We start from the raw sequence: 16,797 nt of genomic DNA on the forward strand, positions 1-16,797 counted from the left end.
CCATCCTATTTTTCTCTTTCCATTCTTCTTCTCGCCGTCGTCATCATCCATCGTTCATGGTTATTGTACCCCCTCCTCGAGATTGACCGACCGACCCGGCCGCGGCAATGTCGACGTCCATCTCAACAACGCTCGCTTCGCTGGCGGCGACAACGGCCGCGTCGATAGGGCCCGTTGTAAATGGCACCAATCTCTCATCCAGCGCCGCTGCCAACGCCACGACCACGACCAGCCCAACGGTTCTCGTTCTACCCCAGCTCACGACACCGTTCGTGCCGCCGTCACAATGTACTCCGGTACAAAATTGGACTGCAGCAACGGCTCCGGTTACTTTGGGGGACAGCATTGGAAGCACGATCTATTCGCAAATTCTGCTGCCAGTTACCGATGCGCAGTTCTCCGCCTGCCAGCCATCTGGGTGGAATAATATCAATAGTACATACTGGTTTAGTTACAGCAAAGCCGTCTGTCCCAGCGGCTACAACTACAACCAGTTGTCCGATCTATTCAACAATCAACCCAATACAGAAACGATTCGCACGACAGCATACTGTTGCCCGAGGTGAGTGCTAATGCCAAGCTTCGTCCTGCCGCCACTGCTAATACGCTTCTCTACAGCGGCTTCAGGTACACCATGTTCTACGATATAGAGATATATAGTATATCCGGACCCAACTGCTTTAAGACGACGACCCTGACTCCAACGGCGCAAACCACTCCCACTGCCAATACTACACCCACTACGACTGCCACTGGGTCCGCTCTCAAGACCGCTGCTTCAACGGCGGCTCTTGCAGCAAGGAATGCTACCATTCCTACAACAGTCACGCCCTTGGTGGTAACAATGCTCTACCCACCCTGGAACATTGCGTGGGAAAAGAGAGATACCTCCGAGCTTTCACCAGCGCCACCGACCGTATCAGTGCAGTTTCCTGTCAAGACCTGGGAGCCCGGCACAGAAATCGATCCCAGCCTGACACGGAAGCAACCTGACCCCACCGCGTTGGATAAAGGCCTAGGGCAGATTATTGGAATTGTGGCTGGCTGCGTGGCTGCCGGTTTTGCCGCCATCTCCGCCATATCGCTCTGGTTTTGCATGCGATCACGGCGGAGAGAACGAGAGGCGTTTTATCGCGAAGAGCACCAGCTTCAGGAGCAGCGGCTGCAGCGCATCGGCGAATATCAGAGGTCGCGCTCACCGACCGACGACGAGCCGCTCCCCGTCTACGTCAAATCGCGGGAGCAAGATAAGGCTACCGGCGCTGGCATGGCGGTGCCTCCGTACAAAGAGCGCCCGAGCTCGGAGAGCTCACGGCACAGCCAGCAGCAGGACCACCAGGAGTCAAATGCAAGAGACGGCCGCAACGGCATGCATCAAGACACGGATGGGTTGACATTGCACGATCAACACACACTCGAGACTACACGCCAGCAGAGCGGCGCGCAAACACGTGGTGAGGGGAATCCACGACATGAGAGATGAGGGGGCTACTGGTGTAAAGCATGCTGCTACGCTTGGATAAGCGAGTCACATAAGATCATTTATCATTTGGATCAGGAATTAGCGAATCGAATTTTTCCTCTTTATTCTTCGACGGCCATGACCCGGACATCTTGTTCAAGTTGCATTTCTTTATGTACACAAGCGTCATATATCATGTCATACTAATATGGGTATACAGTTTGTTGGTTTTTTCATCGTAAAGTCATACTTCTGCTGTCTGCGAAGCTTCTGTCAAGGCCGCGCCCCTCGCCAGCTCCTTTTCCAGATCCTCTAGCTTGGACTGCACCGACGGCGGATGCCGCTGGTACGTGAAGAGGGCGACGAGCAGCGATGCTGCGGACACGCCGACGCAAATGTACATGTCGAGGCGAAAAGCGTCAATAAAAGCCTGACGCGCCAGCAGCTGCTGCTTGGGGCCAAACTGGAAGAGGGCGAGCGGCGAGCGGTAGAAGCTGGCCAGCTGGTCGGGCGTGAGGGAGCCTTGCAGACCCTCCTGGATCTTGGTGATGAGGACGATAATGCTGATGGAGACGCCGAGGCTGCCGCCAAAGACGCGCATCTGTGCAATGATGCCCTGCGAGATGGCTGTCGTTTGTTGGTCAGCACAGGCTTCTTCTTATTTGGTGTGACGGGGTGGGAGGGGGAAAGGGCACGTACCATGGTCTTCAAAGTCGGACTGCAAAACAGCGAGAAACGTGGTACTGGAGATTTTCAGACCCAGACCGACGCCGAGGACGGCTTCGAGGCCCCATTGCCATGCTGGCGGCTTGGGGGCGTCGGGGAGGCGGGAGAGGACGCCGCAAGATATGGTGAGGATGGCGCTGGCGGCGAGGAGAACGGGAAAGGTGTTGTTGCGGCGCAGAGAGAGACCTCCGCCGATGGCACAGCCGGCCGCGCCGCCGCCCATCATGGGAAGTAAAAGGGCGCCGGCCTTGACGGGCCCGTAGAGGTTGACAATTTGCGATCGGAGTGGTATGTTGATGATGGCGAGGAGCAGAACGAAGCCGGATAGGAACGTGTCGCTGTTGTTTGCATGGCCCAATTTAGCACTCTGCTGTTTTTTTGGTCTGCTATGAAGGGGGACCGGGGTTGCTTACAAGATGGCGGCGAGCATGACGCGGCTCGTGAGAATGTGAAAGGGCAGCTGCGGCCGGATGAGGCGGAGGCGCGGGTCGCGGGCGAGCTGGCGCTGCCAAAGGACGAGGCCGATCCAGCAGAGGCCGCTGATGACAAGGACAGAGATTGTCGGGGCGCTGCGCCAGGCGTAGTCGCGGATGGCGGCCTGGTTGATGATGAAGACGGGGAGGATGGTGGCGGCGAGGACGAGAACGGCGCCTAGGTAGTCGAGGCGGCGCATGTCAATCTTGACGAAGAGCTGGTAATCTTTGGGCCAGAGGAGTAAGAGGAGGATGCCAGGTACGAAAGCACACGGGCCGCTAGGTTTTTGCGCGTTAGCCGTCTATCGAAGATTGGAACACAGGAGCAGTAGTCAACCACAGGGGCGAGAATGGGCTGGACGAAAGAAACATACTTTATCCAAAACACATAACGCCAGCCGACATAGGTGGTGAGCAAGCCGCCGATGACGGGCCCGCAGACACCGGCCAGGGCGACAATGACGCCGAGGGCCGACGTGACGAGGACGACACGCGAGGGCGGGCTGAGCTCCGGATAAGTGACCATGGCCATGGCGTAGAGGCCGGCGCCGCCGACGCCCTGGGCGGCGCGGAAGCCGATGAGCTGGTCGAGGTTGGCCGAGGCGGCGCAACCCATGGAGGCGGCGAGGAAAATGGTAAAGGAGGCGACGACGACGGTCTTGCGGCCGAGAGCGTCGGAGAGCCGGGCCATGGCGACGGCGAAGCCTTTTCGTCACTCGATTAGTTTTTGCTTTCTCTAGTACGGGCGAGAAAGAACAAGGAGCGGAGGAGACGAACCGACTTCGGTGAGTGTATAGGCCAAGACCACCCAGGAAGAGGTTTTGAAATCTTCAAACTCGGCGGATATGTCGACGAGCATGGTGGCGACGACGGTGGCGTCGAGGAGCGAGAGGAACAGGCCCATGCCAATGCTACACATTCGAGGGTGTCAGTCGTACATGATTTGCTATCGCGCTAGATCAGAATCCAATAAGAAAGAATTCACATACCAAAAGAATATGACGGCGAGGCGCCAGGCGGCAATGGGTTTGTTGCGCCGCACCACGATGGCGCTGTCGGCGCTGGCATTGTCAAGTGATGAGGACGGGCCCTCGCCGCGGGAGCTGCTGTCGAGTGTCGTGTCCGCCGATGCGGATCCCATGCTCTTGACCTCGTCGCTCATAGTCGAGGGTCCCTCTCTGATTTCTTCAATGTATCGCCGACGATTATCCCCTCGAGGCGCTCACGCGCGCAAAAGTTGGGGGATTGGGGAGCGAGGTCGTCTGTTCTGTTTTGGTGCTAGCACCAATTGGCCCCCAGTCCTCAGAGGTTGTCTGCGGCTCCGTGGGCATCTGGGCACGGAAAATTGTCTTCTTCTCTTTTGGCTTTTTACTTGTGGGAAAGATGTCGAGGAATTATATCAAAAAGGATAAGCCGTAAAATAGGTGATTGACGTAATTTGTCCATTGTGACAAGGAAAAGGCAATAAAAATCCAAAGAGGTCTCGGGGTGATGGAGGAGCCCGATGGCCACAGACTCTGGGGCCCCAGATCGGCGAGGGGAGACGATCAAATTGCAACGCTAACCAAAATTGTTTTCCGCGTATACTTTTCTTTCCCTCCCTTCTGTTTACCTTGACATTTACACCAAAATGGCCTTACGAATATAGCCTATGACCAAATAGAGGCGTTACCCCGCTCGTGGTGCGTCTTGTTTGGGCGACGACGCCAGCAGACGGCTGACGGCCAGGCGGCTTATCATGTTTAGGCCCGTGGCAATGTCAATTGCAGATCGGTCTGGGGTTCAAAGATGGGGGGTTACAGTGAAGGAGGGGAAGTTGGGCACTGTACGGAGTATGGGCGTTTGATTTCCAACAACGGACAATAGACCAAATAAGATCAGTGCGGGTGGAACAATGAGTGGTTTCGTCATGATCATGATGCTTTTTTTGTATGCACCGAACTATCAATGCAAGCGTACAACTGGCGTCACATCACAATAATGCGACTGAACTCAGAATGACATGGTGATGCGGCACTGTGCTCGATAGACCGTATAAATGTGGGCTTGTCAAGTCGGGAGTCTGGGGCTCCGGTCCCCAAGAATATTGGCGGGGAAGGCGTGCAGGTGCCGAGGAATTAGAGCAGTTCAAATGGGCCATTTGACAGATTTGACATGAGATTGTGCGCACTTTGGCGCATGCTGGTGGCTGAGCTGGGCTGGGCGAGGCCGAGGCATGCACGGCATGGCAGCCGTTTTTCCCCTCAGTTGAGATGCAAAATAGCTGCAGTGGCGTCTTTCCGGGGAAAAAGCGAGAACAAAGAAGAATGGTGACATGTTGATCAAATTTATTTAATCACTTTTTGCTAGCAAGGAGTCTGGGAAGAGCCCGAAGTCCGAAAAGACAAAAAAACGTGCCTCTTGACAACTTTCTATTATTCCTTAGTCCGCGGACCCAACTTTGACAGACGGGGCGGTCTAATGGAAATAGCGGCGACGTCGCGCTGGGGGTTATAATTATGGGTGCAGCCTCAGCCGCAACAGGACTAAAAGTAGACGGATGAGAAATACCTACTAGCGGGCGCGCTACGAAGCAGCTTACTGCGGGCTGACCAAAAACAAAAAGAGCGAGGTTATTTTTGCAGAGGGTTTTGGTTGTGACGGCGTCGCTCTCGTTGTTGATGATTTGAATTACCTAATTCGGACCGGGATGGGTTCGGGCAGTGAGAACTTATTGTTACACCCGCATGCAGTGCTGTAATACAAGTTATTATATAAATGTTCGTAAAACAGAAGCCATGGCGGTCACGGCACCTTTTCGAGGGCTGTACCCGGATTGGTTCAAAAGGCTCTCGCGCCTCATCAGCGTGGTATCCTCGTCACCCAGGACGCAGCTTTAGATATCAGCACAAGAGCCAAAGAAGGGAATTACCTATATACAAAAGACGCCAGAATCAGCCTATCCGCTCGCTCTACGAGGCCCCCAAGTGTAACGCGAGAAAATTGACGTGATTGTGCGTGCGCCCGTTGCGCCCAAGAACTGACCACGCTGACGTCATGCGTGGCCCATCTTGAATTGTTGCAGTGGAGAAGGACCAAAACAAAGCGGGCTCCTTTCAAACGTTCGCTGCAAGCAGCAACTGTAAAAAAAGAGTACGGCATAGAAAGACATCTCCATCGAATTGGGTGTCAAATCTGATAACAGATGTAGCCATAAAAAAGATCGGGGGATGATAGCATCTCTTGAGGAATGGCGTACGGAGGACAAGCCGACAATCCGCATAGTAACCCGACCTTGTGCCAGCCACTGCCGCTTGAACAAGTTGGCCTTGCGCCATGGCTTTTCTTCTCCCTTCATCATGTTTTTTATAACTTTTGATTTCAGTTAGCTCATATCTCAATGATCCCATTGCCATCACTCTGCGTGGTCTGGCTGTAAATTGTGCCCGATCACGTGCCGTGGTTTGAATCCATCGTCAATTCCCAAGCTTGTTTCGCCAAAAGCATGAGTACTTGCGAGGTACTTGGCTGCTGTGATGGCAAGGGGCCATCTCCACTGCAACTTGGGAAAGGTTGCTGCGTCTTATCTGAGCCAATGCCAGCGAGACGATAAGCGGGACAGGTGGGCTGTAGCCTGTAGGGGCTCATTGGCTATGGAGCCAGTACGTCACAGCCTCACGGGTAGGGAAGCGTCTGCAATTTAGGTGCAGTGCACGAAGCGAGTGCCTCAAGGTGATCTTGAGCAGCAAATGCAGGGAAATTTGGTGGTGGCCTGCTCTGAATTGCTTACTGGGGACGGGGCTGTAAGTAACGTTATAAAGCGTTCTCTCAGTTCAGCGCATTGCTTCAGGAAGTACAGGCGTCAATAATAGCCGCATGCATCTTACCAACTGCTCCAAGATGCTAGTACTCGTATCGTCAGGCCGCAAATTCTGTAGCCCTCGCTAGTGTGTAACAGGGCGCAGCAAATGGACAACAATAAACCGCTCAAGTAGATAGTTGACCAGGTACCTAGGTGCATCAATGTCTTGGTTGTCTTCACAATGGACAGCGACACGTCTCTGTGCAGGCCAGCCAGCACTTTGCTATAGCGCCTTGGACATGTCATTTAGCGGTCGTCCTGCCTGCACCTGTACGGAGTAGATGCCACCAAACCGCCAAGACTTGCCCCGGGCACAACCCGGGGGGACTCCATTTGCGATGAGTGGTCTATCCAAACTCTGCCAGTGCTGTGTCAGTATTTCTAGCAATTTCTCTGCTATTAAATTTTCCAATGGCGCCGTCGCTGGGAATTCAGTTGCTTCAGTGGCTTCTGCTAACGACTGCTGCCTTAGCGGGCTGCCTGGCGCAACACGCCTGCAAAGTCTGTAACCCCGGCCATCGCCTGTAGCCCCGGCCCCCACATGAATCGGTGCGTACCTTCCAAGTACCCATGAGCTGCCTCCATTACCTTATCCTCCACGATTTTGCCCGTGCTCCGTTCGTCGTCTTAGACTTTCCCCTCATCCGTCGCTTCCATCTCAAACATCTTCCTCTTGTCATCACTTTTCTGTATCTCCAATCTCACGAATTCTTCTCTCTCTCTCTCTCTCCATCACCCCTTCTCCTTCTCTCCCTCCATCTCACGCAGCCCCTCTCCCCTCTACTGCCGCGTGGCTAGATGCCGTATACATCGACGCTCCCACCCACTCCCGCTTAACCTTTCACTGCCGGTATGTGCCCGGCCCTGGTGTTGACGCTGTCGCTCTTCGTATTTCCTCCCCTAGATGCTGATTCGTTGTTTTTGCAGAGCACACAGCAGTCGCGGGACCAGCCTTCTAACCTTGCAACCGCACGCTCGCCATCATGATTTCAGCCGCTACTCAGTCCACCCCGCGCGCCAGGCTGGCTTTGGCCCGCGCTTCCACCACATCTGCCGCTCGTCAGACTCGCCAATACCGCTACGGCCCTTGGCAGGTCGAGACCGACCACGAAGCCCGCGGTCGCCATCGCTCAGTCCGCTACAGATACATGGAGACGCTCAGCCGCAGGTTTGCTTGGGACAACAAGAGCGCTCGCAACGCCGCCAAGTCCACCACCCACATCGCCACCCCAGCTTACACTCACGCCATACATAGCACCAGCATTAGCTACGCTGACACTGCCAATGTCAAGTCTTGGTCCGATAACCTTTCGAGTCTCAGCTCCGCCAAGACGGCCGGCGCTCTTCAACGCGATGCTGTCGACCAGCTGCTGCGTCCTCAGCAAGATACCCCACAGAGCATCAAGAATCTCCGCCTTCCCCTCAAGAGCGTCCGCGACTATGTCCAAGATTTTGCTCCCAAGGACACCACACAAACTGTCGATGCTGAGAAGATGATCGAAGCCACCTCGCAGTTTCCCCAGTACAAGGATCTTCACGCCTACAAGTCGGCCAGCTTTGACGACCCCAACACACCTTGGGAGCTCACTGCTGAAGAAAAGTCCAAGCACTACAACGATTTGAAGAAATACCGCCCCATCGAGTGGAACGAACCCGACGGCCTGCCTTCCCAGAGCGCTGAGCAGTACAAGGACCTAAATGAGTACAAACCATCCAAGTATAACGAGCCTGACGGCCTTCCTGGTCGCACTCCCGAGGAGAAGAGCAAAGACTACGATGATCTGCACAAGTACGGCCCCGTCACCTGGAACGAACCTGATGGTCTTCCTGGCATGACTGCCGAGGAAAAGACCAAGCTCTACAAGGATCTCAACAAATACGGCGCCGTGACGTACAGCGAGCCCGATGGCCTCCGCCCCTTGACGCCGGAAGAGCTATCCAAAAACTATGAAGACTTGGACAAGTACGCTGAAGGCTTCAAGTGCAAGGATGCTCTCCTCGAGGCTCAGCAGGCACGCGAAATGGACGGCACCCCCCGTGGTACCCCTCGCCCGCCCAAGGTCGACGTCAAGCCCGCCAACTATGCCCAAGAATACAAGGACCTGGACAAATACGGCCCTGTTCGCTGGAATGAGCCTGACGGTCTCCCGCCTCCCACCCCCGAGGAATTGAGCAAAAGGTACGATGACCTGGATCGCTACGCCCAGTATGACAATGCTGGTCCCAAGTCGGCCCGCATTCACCCGGAAGAGGCTTCCAAGCGTTACGGCGACCTCAACAAGTACGACGAATTCCCCAACGCCGACCCTGCTGTTGCACGTCTTCACCCAGAGGAAGCATCCAAACGCTATAGTGATCTTTCACAATACCCTAGAGCGGGATTCGAGGAGCCTGACGTCAAGGAACACGTTCATCCTGAGGAGCTCACCAAGAACTATGCTGATCTTGCCAGCTACAATCCCCGCGCCTTCGACGCAGCCAACAAAAAATATCCGACTCACCCTGAGGAGGCCACAAAAAACTACAAGGATCTCGGCAGCTACGATAACCCCATTCTGGATGACATTGCCGCTCAACCCATAACCTCCGAATTTAATGAGCATGATCTTGAGATTCGTCTCAAGACTGCTTCTCACCAATCTAGCACGAGTAAGCTGCAGTTAGCTCCCAATGTGCCCAACGGCGCTACCAAGGCTGCTGCCAAACGTCGTTTCGTCAACCTCGAAGATGCGAAGAAGAAATATCAGACGTCTTTCGAGGCCGACGTCCCCAAGGGCCCAGTCACCAAGGCACAGCCCTTTGTTGATGTCGAATTCGAGGCTGCCCGCCGCGCCAAGAAACTCGTGGATGGCAAGTCCAAGTACGCCGCTGAGTGGGGTGCTGAGGAGCACCAGCAGCCACCGGTGGCTTCACAACTCGAGACTGTCGCTGAGCAGAGACTCTCCAAGCTCGAGGCGGCCAAGGCTGAGCACGAGCGCCGCTTTGAGCAGGAGAGCGATGAGGGCGTCAGCTCCATGGACGAGAGCTTCCCCACAAGCAAAAGCACCGTCCAAGAGGCCCTCGACAAGTTGTCTGCGGAGCAAAAGGGCGCCATGAGCGCGGCCGAGCGAGCTCAGGCTCAGCAGGAACCCTACTCAAAAGCCCCGCAAGGACTGGAAGTAAGCTATTCACAAGAAACTGGCGGTAAAGCGACTTGGCCGACACTCGTGACGCATTATCGATCCGATGCTAACGAAACTGCAGAACAAGACTCGCCGTCGCAAGCAGTAAGTGGAGGACATGGCGCCCACACAGCCGCTGCCGAGTACGTGATCCTCGCGTTTGACCCGGAGACGCAGACGGTCAATGTTGCAGAGACGAGCTCGGCCGTGGAATCCGTAGACTCTTCGTCGCAGCAGACGCCTGCCGAGACTATCCTGAGGCTGTCAAACCCAGCCAAATTCTTTCCGCACTTTAAGCCCCTGCAGGCGCACGGCTACGAGATTGTCTCGGGCCGCGGCGACGTCTTGGTCTTTCGCAGGGTCGGGCGGGCGGAGCCCGGCGCGCCTGCATACGACCCAAGCGTCGTGGGCAGGCGGAAGCGATCGCTGGGCAGTAAGCTGGTCCTCGGCACGGCAGCGGCGGCCGGCACCGTGTATGGCGTCGGCGTGTTGGCGGAGCATCTGTCGGCAAATGGCCTGATTTAACAAGCTTTCGTTTTTCGCTGCTCCTTTTTTTTTGTTGTTTTATAAACATGGCGCACGCATGGATACACCTTACAGCAGACATGGATTTCTGGCGTTTCTTTTCTTTTTGCTTTCTTGATCATAGTGTACAATGGATTACACACACACGGTCGTGACAAGTACCCAGGACTCGGTTTCGACCGCAGGTTTAAATTAGCTAGGCATTCCCAAGAGCTTGAATTACCATCGTCAATTTCCTCGTAGCCATTGTTTTTCATGCTCCACTCGGTGCTTAAGTAGGTTTGCCTGCCAGCAAAGTCTTTCTGTTCCATTCCTCGCAGTCATTCTTATTCTTTGTTGTCATGCCGTCGTTTTGCAAACTGTACGTTCTCGCCTAAATAGTCATTTCGACTCCTTTTTTTTTTTTTTTAAGGATTCTTTTGTCTTGAAAATTCTTTCCTTCTTCGCGTTGTCATGTCAAAAACTTTCAAGGCGACCGCTCGGTAAATCCAGGACCGGTCCGGACACTATCCAGCGCCGCCATCTGCAGCTCGTGCTTGCGGTCCTGCGCATTCCAGCTCTGCCGACGCTCAAAATTGGGCGTCCAAGACGTTGTTGTCTTTTGCTGGGCCGACGACGCTGCGCTGCTGCTGCCGCTGCTGGCTCTTTTCTTCTCCTGCTGGGTACCGCGTCGGTCGCCAGACTCTACTTTTCCTCATGCGCAAAAAAAAGGATTGCAAGAGTTAGCCCGCTTGTGCGCAAAGACTTGTGCAAACTGATTTGTGTAAGGGGCGCGTACCTCGCGTGGTGTGCAGCGGGAGGGTGGTGGTCTGTTGTGCCGGTTCGGACATTGTAAAGGACCGATTAGAGGGAGAGGATGGGTTCTAGGTGTTGCAGTGGGAGACGGATATGCCACGAGGCTGATGAAGTTGTGTCAAAAAGAGATGGGTACTACAAGGTTTGAGTAGGTGTGCAGAACTGGTTATTATCGGAAGGAGGGGGGAGGAGGTGGCGACGTTTGTCACGAGACCCTGGATGCGTGTGTGTGGCTGTCTTGCTTTCTCATACGATGTCTCATGTCTACGAACCTACAGATTGATTTTCTTTGGACAATTCAACCGTAAACTACGGGGCTACTAGGAAAATGTTGCTATTCATGCACACAAGCATAACTCTGGTCTTGTAGCCGTTTGGAGATAATGCATCACCAATCGCAGGGTAGCTAAGGTGGCAGCGGTTTTAGCCCGGCTCTACCATGCAACAAGTGCAAGCCCAATAAAAACAAGCTGAGCAGGTGTACGAATCTCCGAGAATCAGAGCAAAACGGATATATAAAGCAATAAAGAAGATAAAAATGACAATCTAGATGGTGTAGTACATTGCAAATTTTGTAGATTGTGACGCTAAAGCGTAGCCACCCAATGAGTCAGTACTTTGTGTTGTACTCTGCTGAAAGGACGAGGAACCGACCCACGACAAACAAAAATGCAAGCACGAGAAATGAAATCAGCACAAATAGCGAACTGGCTCAGAGAGCCAGCACAGCAGACTTATCGTCGGAAAAGACGACGGAACGGATTGCTCAACCTGCTACCGCCACTAGACACGACCTTTGGTGTCGGTCCATTAGACGGTTTCGGTGTATCAGAAGACTTCGTTGCATCGGATGACTTCGTTGCATCAGAGGGCTTCGTTGCATCAGATGGTTTTGTTGTAGTAGATGGCTTCGGCTCTGTCCCCTCAGATGGTTGAGATTTCGTTGTATCAGATGGCTTTGGCTCAGCTGTATCGGATGATTTTGGCTTTGTTGTAGTGGATGGCTTCGGCTCGGTTGTAGTAGATGCTTTCGGCTCCGATGCAGTGGATGAAATCGGCTCTGTCGTAGTAGATGGCTTCGGCTCCGATACAGTGGATGAACTCGTTCCTGCTGTAGTAGATGGATTCGGCTCCGTTCCATTGGCCGGCAGCTTGGCCGCCAGGCTCCTGACGTTAGAGCCGCCGGTCATGACGGCGTTAATCAGGTCATGGCCAACCTCAAACTGCAAACCATCCGGCGCGGTAATGTTTGCCAAATCAACTAAATCGGTGTCAGCATTACTGTAGATACAACATGTAGGCTGGTATATGGACTTACACCAAGATTGGTCCGCCTCTGGATGAGGACCGATTGTGCCAACCCAGCCCTCGCCATACTTGTTGAGCGTCGCAGCGACGCGGTCCGTCTTTGAGTACCGTCCCAGTACGTAGCTCGTATTGTCTTCGACGAAGTTCTTGACATAGTTTCCTTCCTGGTAGTAGATCCAACGATCGCTTACCGTTTTACCCGCGCTCGAGCCGGAACTGAATGCCCAGTGAATCTGAATCACCGTATCCCTGTCATCCCTGACTTGCGCGTCCTCCTCATCGCACTCAGCAGATACGTCCGAACCGTTTGGCAGCAGGCCAAGGCCTGGCGAGTGGCCAGCCATGTATGCACCAAGACAGAAGCCAAGGTAGCGACCGCCGCCGGCAACGAATGAGCGAATGGGTTGCGCCACGGGCTTGACTACTTTCCACAGGTTGTCCACATCTGCAAAAATGGGGCAAATTAGTATTGAGAGAGCGGCTATGGCAACGTCATCACGGCAATACGTGGGAACAAGTTTAAGGTGCGGGCCTCGATCCGCGCAACGCCACGTCTTGGCGATGTAGTATAGTAAAGTTGAAGAATTTGCATGAAAATGAACCGATAAGGGGAGGTGGTGTGATTGCACGGTGGGGAGATGTAGGAGAGGATGGAGCGACGAGTGCGGAGGATTGATAGCTTCTTGCAACAAGGCTCCAGAAGGAGAAGAAATCGGCATCTAAGGACATGAGAAGGAAGCATACCTTCACCGCCTGGAAAGGCAAGGAGCTTTACAGTCTTCAGACTCTCGGCAGTTATGTCTTTTGGCCCGACGTAAGAGACTTTGAAATTGTGAGGAGACGACTCAAGGAGCTGGCCAACCGCCTCAGACAGGTCGGGGTCATCTTTCGGGCCAAGCCACACAAAGGCTCGTGGCCGATCGGCGGCCGCGCCGGAGCCCATGAGCTGGACCATAACGAGCAGTACTAGGAAGAGCGAAGTGACCCAGCGAAAGGAACTCAAAGGAGCGGAGGCGGAAACCTAGGATAAAAAAGTCTGTAAGCTATTGATGCGCAGTTCTGGAGCATGCATATCTTGTAGCATTTCGTTTTTTTTTGTGGCTTGCATGATGAGGGAGTTGGGATGATGGGAGCTGACCATGGCGGACACGGGAATCAAGTTCTTTGGTCAGAGCACACCACACCCCCCGCGAGCTGGAAAAGAATCTATGCTCGAATGCTGAAAAGTAAGATGGATTCGGCGCCACCGTCAGGATTGGCGATTTATTGCTGCACGAGTTGTACGACGAGTGAGACGGAGCAGACAGCCCACCACCACCAACCACGGCACACGCTGCCAGGAACGGCTGACGACGGCTACAGACTCGTTGCACACTGCAGATAATTAATATAATATAAGCTTGTCAGCTAGCACTCAGCTGGCTGCAGCAAGAACGGAAAATTGATAAAAGGTTGTAGCATGCACGATGCAAAAGAACAAAGACGCGATGGAGAGGCAGAAAATAGCTCAGACAACAAGGCACGTTGGGAATTTTGTATTGAGACTTGAGACGACAAACGGCGTTACCTTGGACTGACAGCGCCCGCAGCGACGCCAGCTGGCAGCGCCCAACGTGCAACGGGCAACGAACGAGAGGGTGACGACGCCTTCTCGTGGCGCAGCACGGAGTAGGCACGGAGTAGAAAAACGTAAATATCCAACAAGACAGCATGTTTGCTCTGTCTTACCATCTTCATCTTACGGTCAATATTAAAGCAAAAGACTCGCGACAGATGGAGCGTCACTTTTACTTCATCTTTGTTCAAACGCGACAACTCCCATCAACTACTCATCCAAACTCGGAATCCCGCATCACGTCTCACCTAAAAAAACATGACAATGGCTCGTCAGACCTGCCATTGTCAAGCTTATCATTGTCGGACTTGACTGCCGCCACCTTCAGTCACGTCTCTGCCCGAGTCCTGCACCCCAACAAATGAAACGCCATATCACCAAGCCCGAAAACGCCACCGAGACGTTCTTCTTTGTTCTCCCCGGCGCAAGCTCGGAAAAACCGCCATGAACGGGCGCTCTTCGTCGAAGGTGTGACAGGGTCAATGTGACGACAACGAGGAATAAAAGCAGCCTCGTCGGCACGGAGCCAGGATATTAAGGCGACTACACGCAAAACAATGCTCCGAGAAAAGACCAAGTGTTCTACTCCGACGAAACGAATAATATGGCGCCATGGTCGATTCTTTCGCTCATCTAACTGATACTAATCAGCACGCCTCCGGCTCACTCTCGGCACAACATGGCAATGAATGGAGAAAGTCTCCGGGCCTGGAATCAACCCAATCTACTCCGTACCTTCCTAACGGCTTCTGGTGGCGGCTGACCAAATTCAAATTGTTTCCACCAATCTAATTGAAAGCTATTTATCAGCATCTTTGCTGACAGTGCAACACGAAACTGGCAGAAGCATACCAAAAAAGAACGATACAGACTTGGCCAAAGACTTGACACCAGATTTAGCTGACACCGGCCGTAGACGGTGTGGGAAATACCGAGGGTACGAGGTGACGAGAAAGGGACGGCTGAGACAGTGACGCAATTCTGCAAGCAGCAAGTATTACACGGTCCCTGGGCTTGTGGCTAACATCACGACATGGCACACATGGTTACAATGAAGGAGCGAGTTATGGCCGGGGTGCCGCTTTGCCGTCAATCCTATCCCTCGTGCTCTCGCCGATTCTTGGCCTGCTGCCACTCTTCGGCACTTGGTGCTCGTGGTGCTTTGAGGCTGCGCTGCTGGCTGCATCCGAGGATCGACTCGTCGATATTCCACTCCATTTGCAGGCCTCGCTCGTCCCGCTTCAGACTCCCACAAAAATAGCGACAATAATAAGCTCCTGGCATTACGATTTGACACATGGGTCTTGCGGAGAGAAAGTCAGGCCAATTGCAAGCTCTGCTTGCCGCTCTAGCGTGGCGGCCCACGGCTCGTAGATCTGAACCCAGACCCAAAGTGCAGGGGGCCAAGGGCCAGGGGCAGGGGCCTCGACTGGCATACGAGGTCAGCCTTGGTGCATCAGCTCTGTGAGAAGAGACTCTTCGGTGGCCTGGATTCCATCCATGCCTCTTCTCTTGCCTCGCTTTTCGATGACTTTAGTCAGCCGTGATGCAATAGGCACGAACTTTTGTTCTCGTGGCGTGTAGTATTCATTTACTGCACCTTCAGGGACTGGGGCACGTCGCTAATTTTAGCAGTCACTCAAAATCTTGGCGTCCTCTATAGATTATCGAAGACGCTCTGATTTTTGTTCAACGCGAACATTCGCGACCGTTACAGTACGTTATTTGTAAAAGAATCGTGATACGGGTGAGTGGCTTTGGTAAGGCTGCTGACCCTCGATAGCCGTGGCAAGGCGTGACGCCCACTCGGCCAGCCCTGGGCTGAAACTAAAACTTTATCCGCCCTCGCAACAACAGGCATCAAGTCTCTATCCAATGATGCCAAGGAGATTCAGCTCCTCACCACGCTGGTGGTGATTGGGTCGATGTTCCAGGGACTCCATTACAAAGCATCTAAGATCACTTCTAGGTGCCGCCACTTTCCGCCACTATGGAACTGGCCCTTTGCTCACTCAGATAAGCTCACCTGTCAGAGCTGAATATGAATCGCGCTACGGGAAAAAAAAAATAAAGTAAACGGGACTTTGCCGATATGAATCTGATTCTCCGCCATAGCGTCATTCAATTGCATTAGGCGTGCTTCAAGAGGATGACGCTGCTGTTGATACAACGAAAGGTCAGGAAGAAAAGATTCAGCTATCTGTGCAGCAAGAGGAATTGCCTTAAGGCCGATATAGCCGTCATCGCATTATTTCCTTTTAATTTCCCCACTCAAAGCAGCAGAAATGGACTGTTCCAGGTAGGGCAATGCCAACGGGCATCTTGCTTACAGAAGTTGGCTCAACGGATGCCGGTGCGCCATCATGTCCGCGCTGCCGATTCGGCCTGTGAGCTCGGAGGCTGAAGCGACCAGCCACTGCAGCAACTTGTGGTCAGATGCAGAATAGTTATGGCCCGCTCGCTTGACCTGCTCTACCCGGTCATAGGCCCCCAACCCTCCTACCAATCCCAAAAAGGCTCATGGAGGCCCGAGGCCAGGCACCAAATTTTGCGTCGCAACCCTGTTGACAGTTTTTTAGCCGTGAATACGTGCTCGACGCAAGCCACTAATACGATGATGCCGGCAAGCCATCATGCTGCCCTCACGCACAGGGCCGAGCTTGGCATCGACCCTTCTCACGCCACTACCTGATGGCCCTTATGGTCTCTGCTGTCGACACGGTGCCCGCTAAAAGCTGCCCGCTAAAGCTCGCTCCGGACTATACCGACAGGAGATATTAATTAAAAAAAATCTAGTTCGCAACATGCGCAGGATCAGCTTAGAGTATGTAAGACAGGCCGAAGCGATGAGCTGGAACACGGTCCCCATCGGCGCCGGAACGGCTGAGAAT

At 53.7% G+C, this 16,797-nt stretch overlaps 5 protein-coding genes across 5 annotated transcripts; 2 read left to right on the plus strand and 3 right to left on the minus strand.

The window, feature by feature from the left end:
- Positions 1-286: 286 nt before the first annotated feature.
- Positions 287-1,483, plus strand: BBA_07606 (uncharacterized protein; the record flags this gene model as incomplete). The annotated part of the gene is made up of 2 exons (XM_008602703.1): positions 287-418; positions 458-1,483. 2 exons carry the CDS (start codon positions 287-289, stop codon positions 1,481-1,483), a joined length of 1,158 nt encoding a protein of 385 aa, XP_008600925.1.
- Positions 1,484-1,706: 223 nt separating this feature from the next.
- BBA_07607 (major facilitator superfamily transporter) lies at positions 1,707-3,823 on the minus strand (the record flags this gene model as incomplete). The annotated part of the gene is made up of 6 exons (XM_008602704.1): positions 1,707-2,089; positions 2,162-2,526; positions 2,602-2,940; positions 3,036-3,366; positions 3,439-3,572; positions 3,651-3,823. The coding sequence occupies 6 exons, from the start codon at positions 3,821-3,823 to the stop codon at positions 1,707-1,709; spliced, it is 1,725 nt and encodes a 574-aa protein (XP_008600926.1).
- Positions 3,824-7,485: 3,662 nt separating this feature from the next.
- Positions 7,486-10,188, plus strand: BBA_07608 (serine-threonine rich protein; the record flags this gene model as incomplete). The annotated part of the gene is made up of 1 exon (XM_008602705.1): positions 7,486-10,188. The coding sequence occupies one exon, from the start codon at positions 7,486-7,488 to the stop codon at positions 10,186-10,188; it is 2,703 nt and encodes a 900-aa protein (XP_008600927.1).
- A 466-nt stretch (positions 10,189-10,654) lies between these two features.
- BBA_07609 (uncharacterized protein) lies at positions 10,655-11,018 on the minus strand (the record flags this gene model as incomplete). Its single annotated transcript, XM_008602706.1, has 2 exons — positions 10,655-10,872; positions 10,967-11,018. 2 exons carry the CDS (start codon positions 11,016-11,018, stop codon positions 10,655-10,657), a joined length of 270 nt encoding a protein of 89 aa, XP_008600928.1.
- A 928-nt stretch (positions 11,019-11,946) lies between these two features.
- On the minus strand, positions 11,947-13,246 carry BBA_07610 (uncharacterized protein; the record flags this gene model as incomplete). The annotated part of the gene is made up of 4 exons (XM_008602707.1): positions 11,947-12,147; positions 12,201-12,244; positions 12,302-12,736; positions 13,036-13,246. The coding sequence occupies 4 exons, from the start codon at positions 13,244-13,246 to the stop codon at positions 11,947-11,949; spliced, it is 891 nt and encodes a 296-aa protein (XP_008600929.1).
- Between the last annotated feature and the right edge of the window lie 3,551 nt (positions 13,247-16,797).

Source organism: Beauveria bassiana (genome assembly GCF_000280675.1).
Source record: "Beauveria bassiana ARSEF 2860 unplaced genomic scaffold BBA_S00026, whole genome shotgun sequence".
Lineage (NCBI taxonomy): Eukaryota > Fungi > Ascomycota > Sordariomycetes > Hypocreales > Cordycipitaceae > Beauveria > Beauveria bassiana.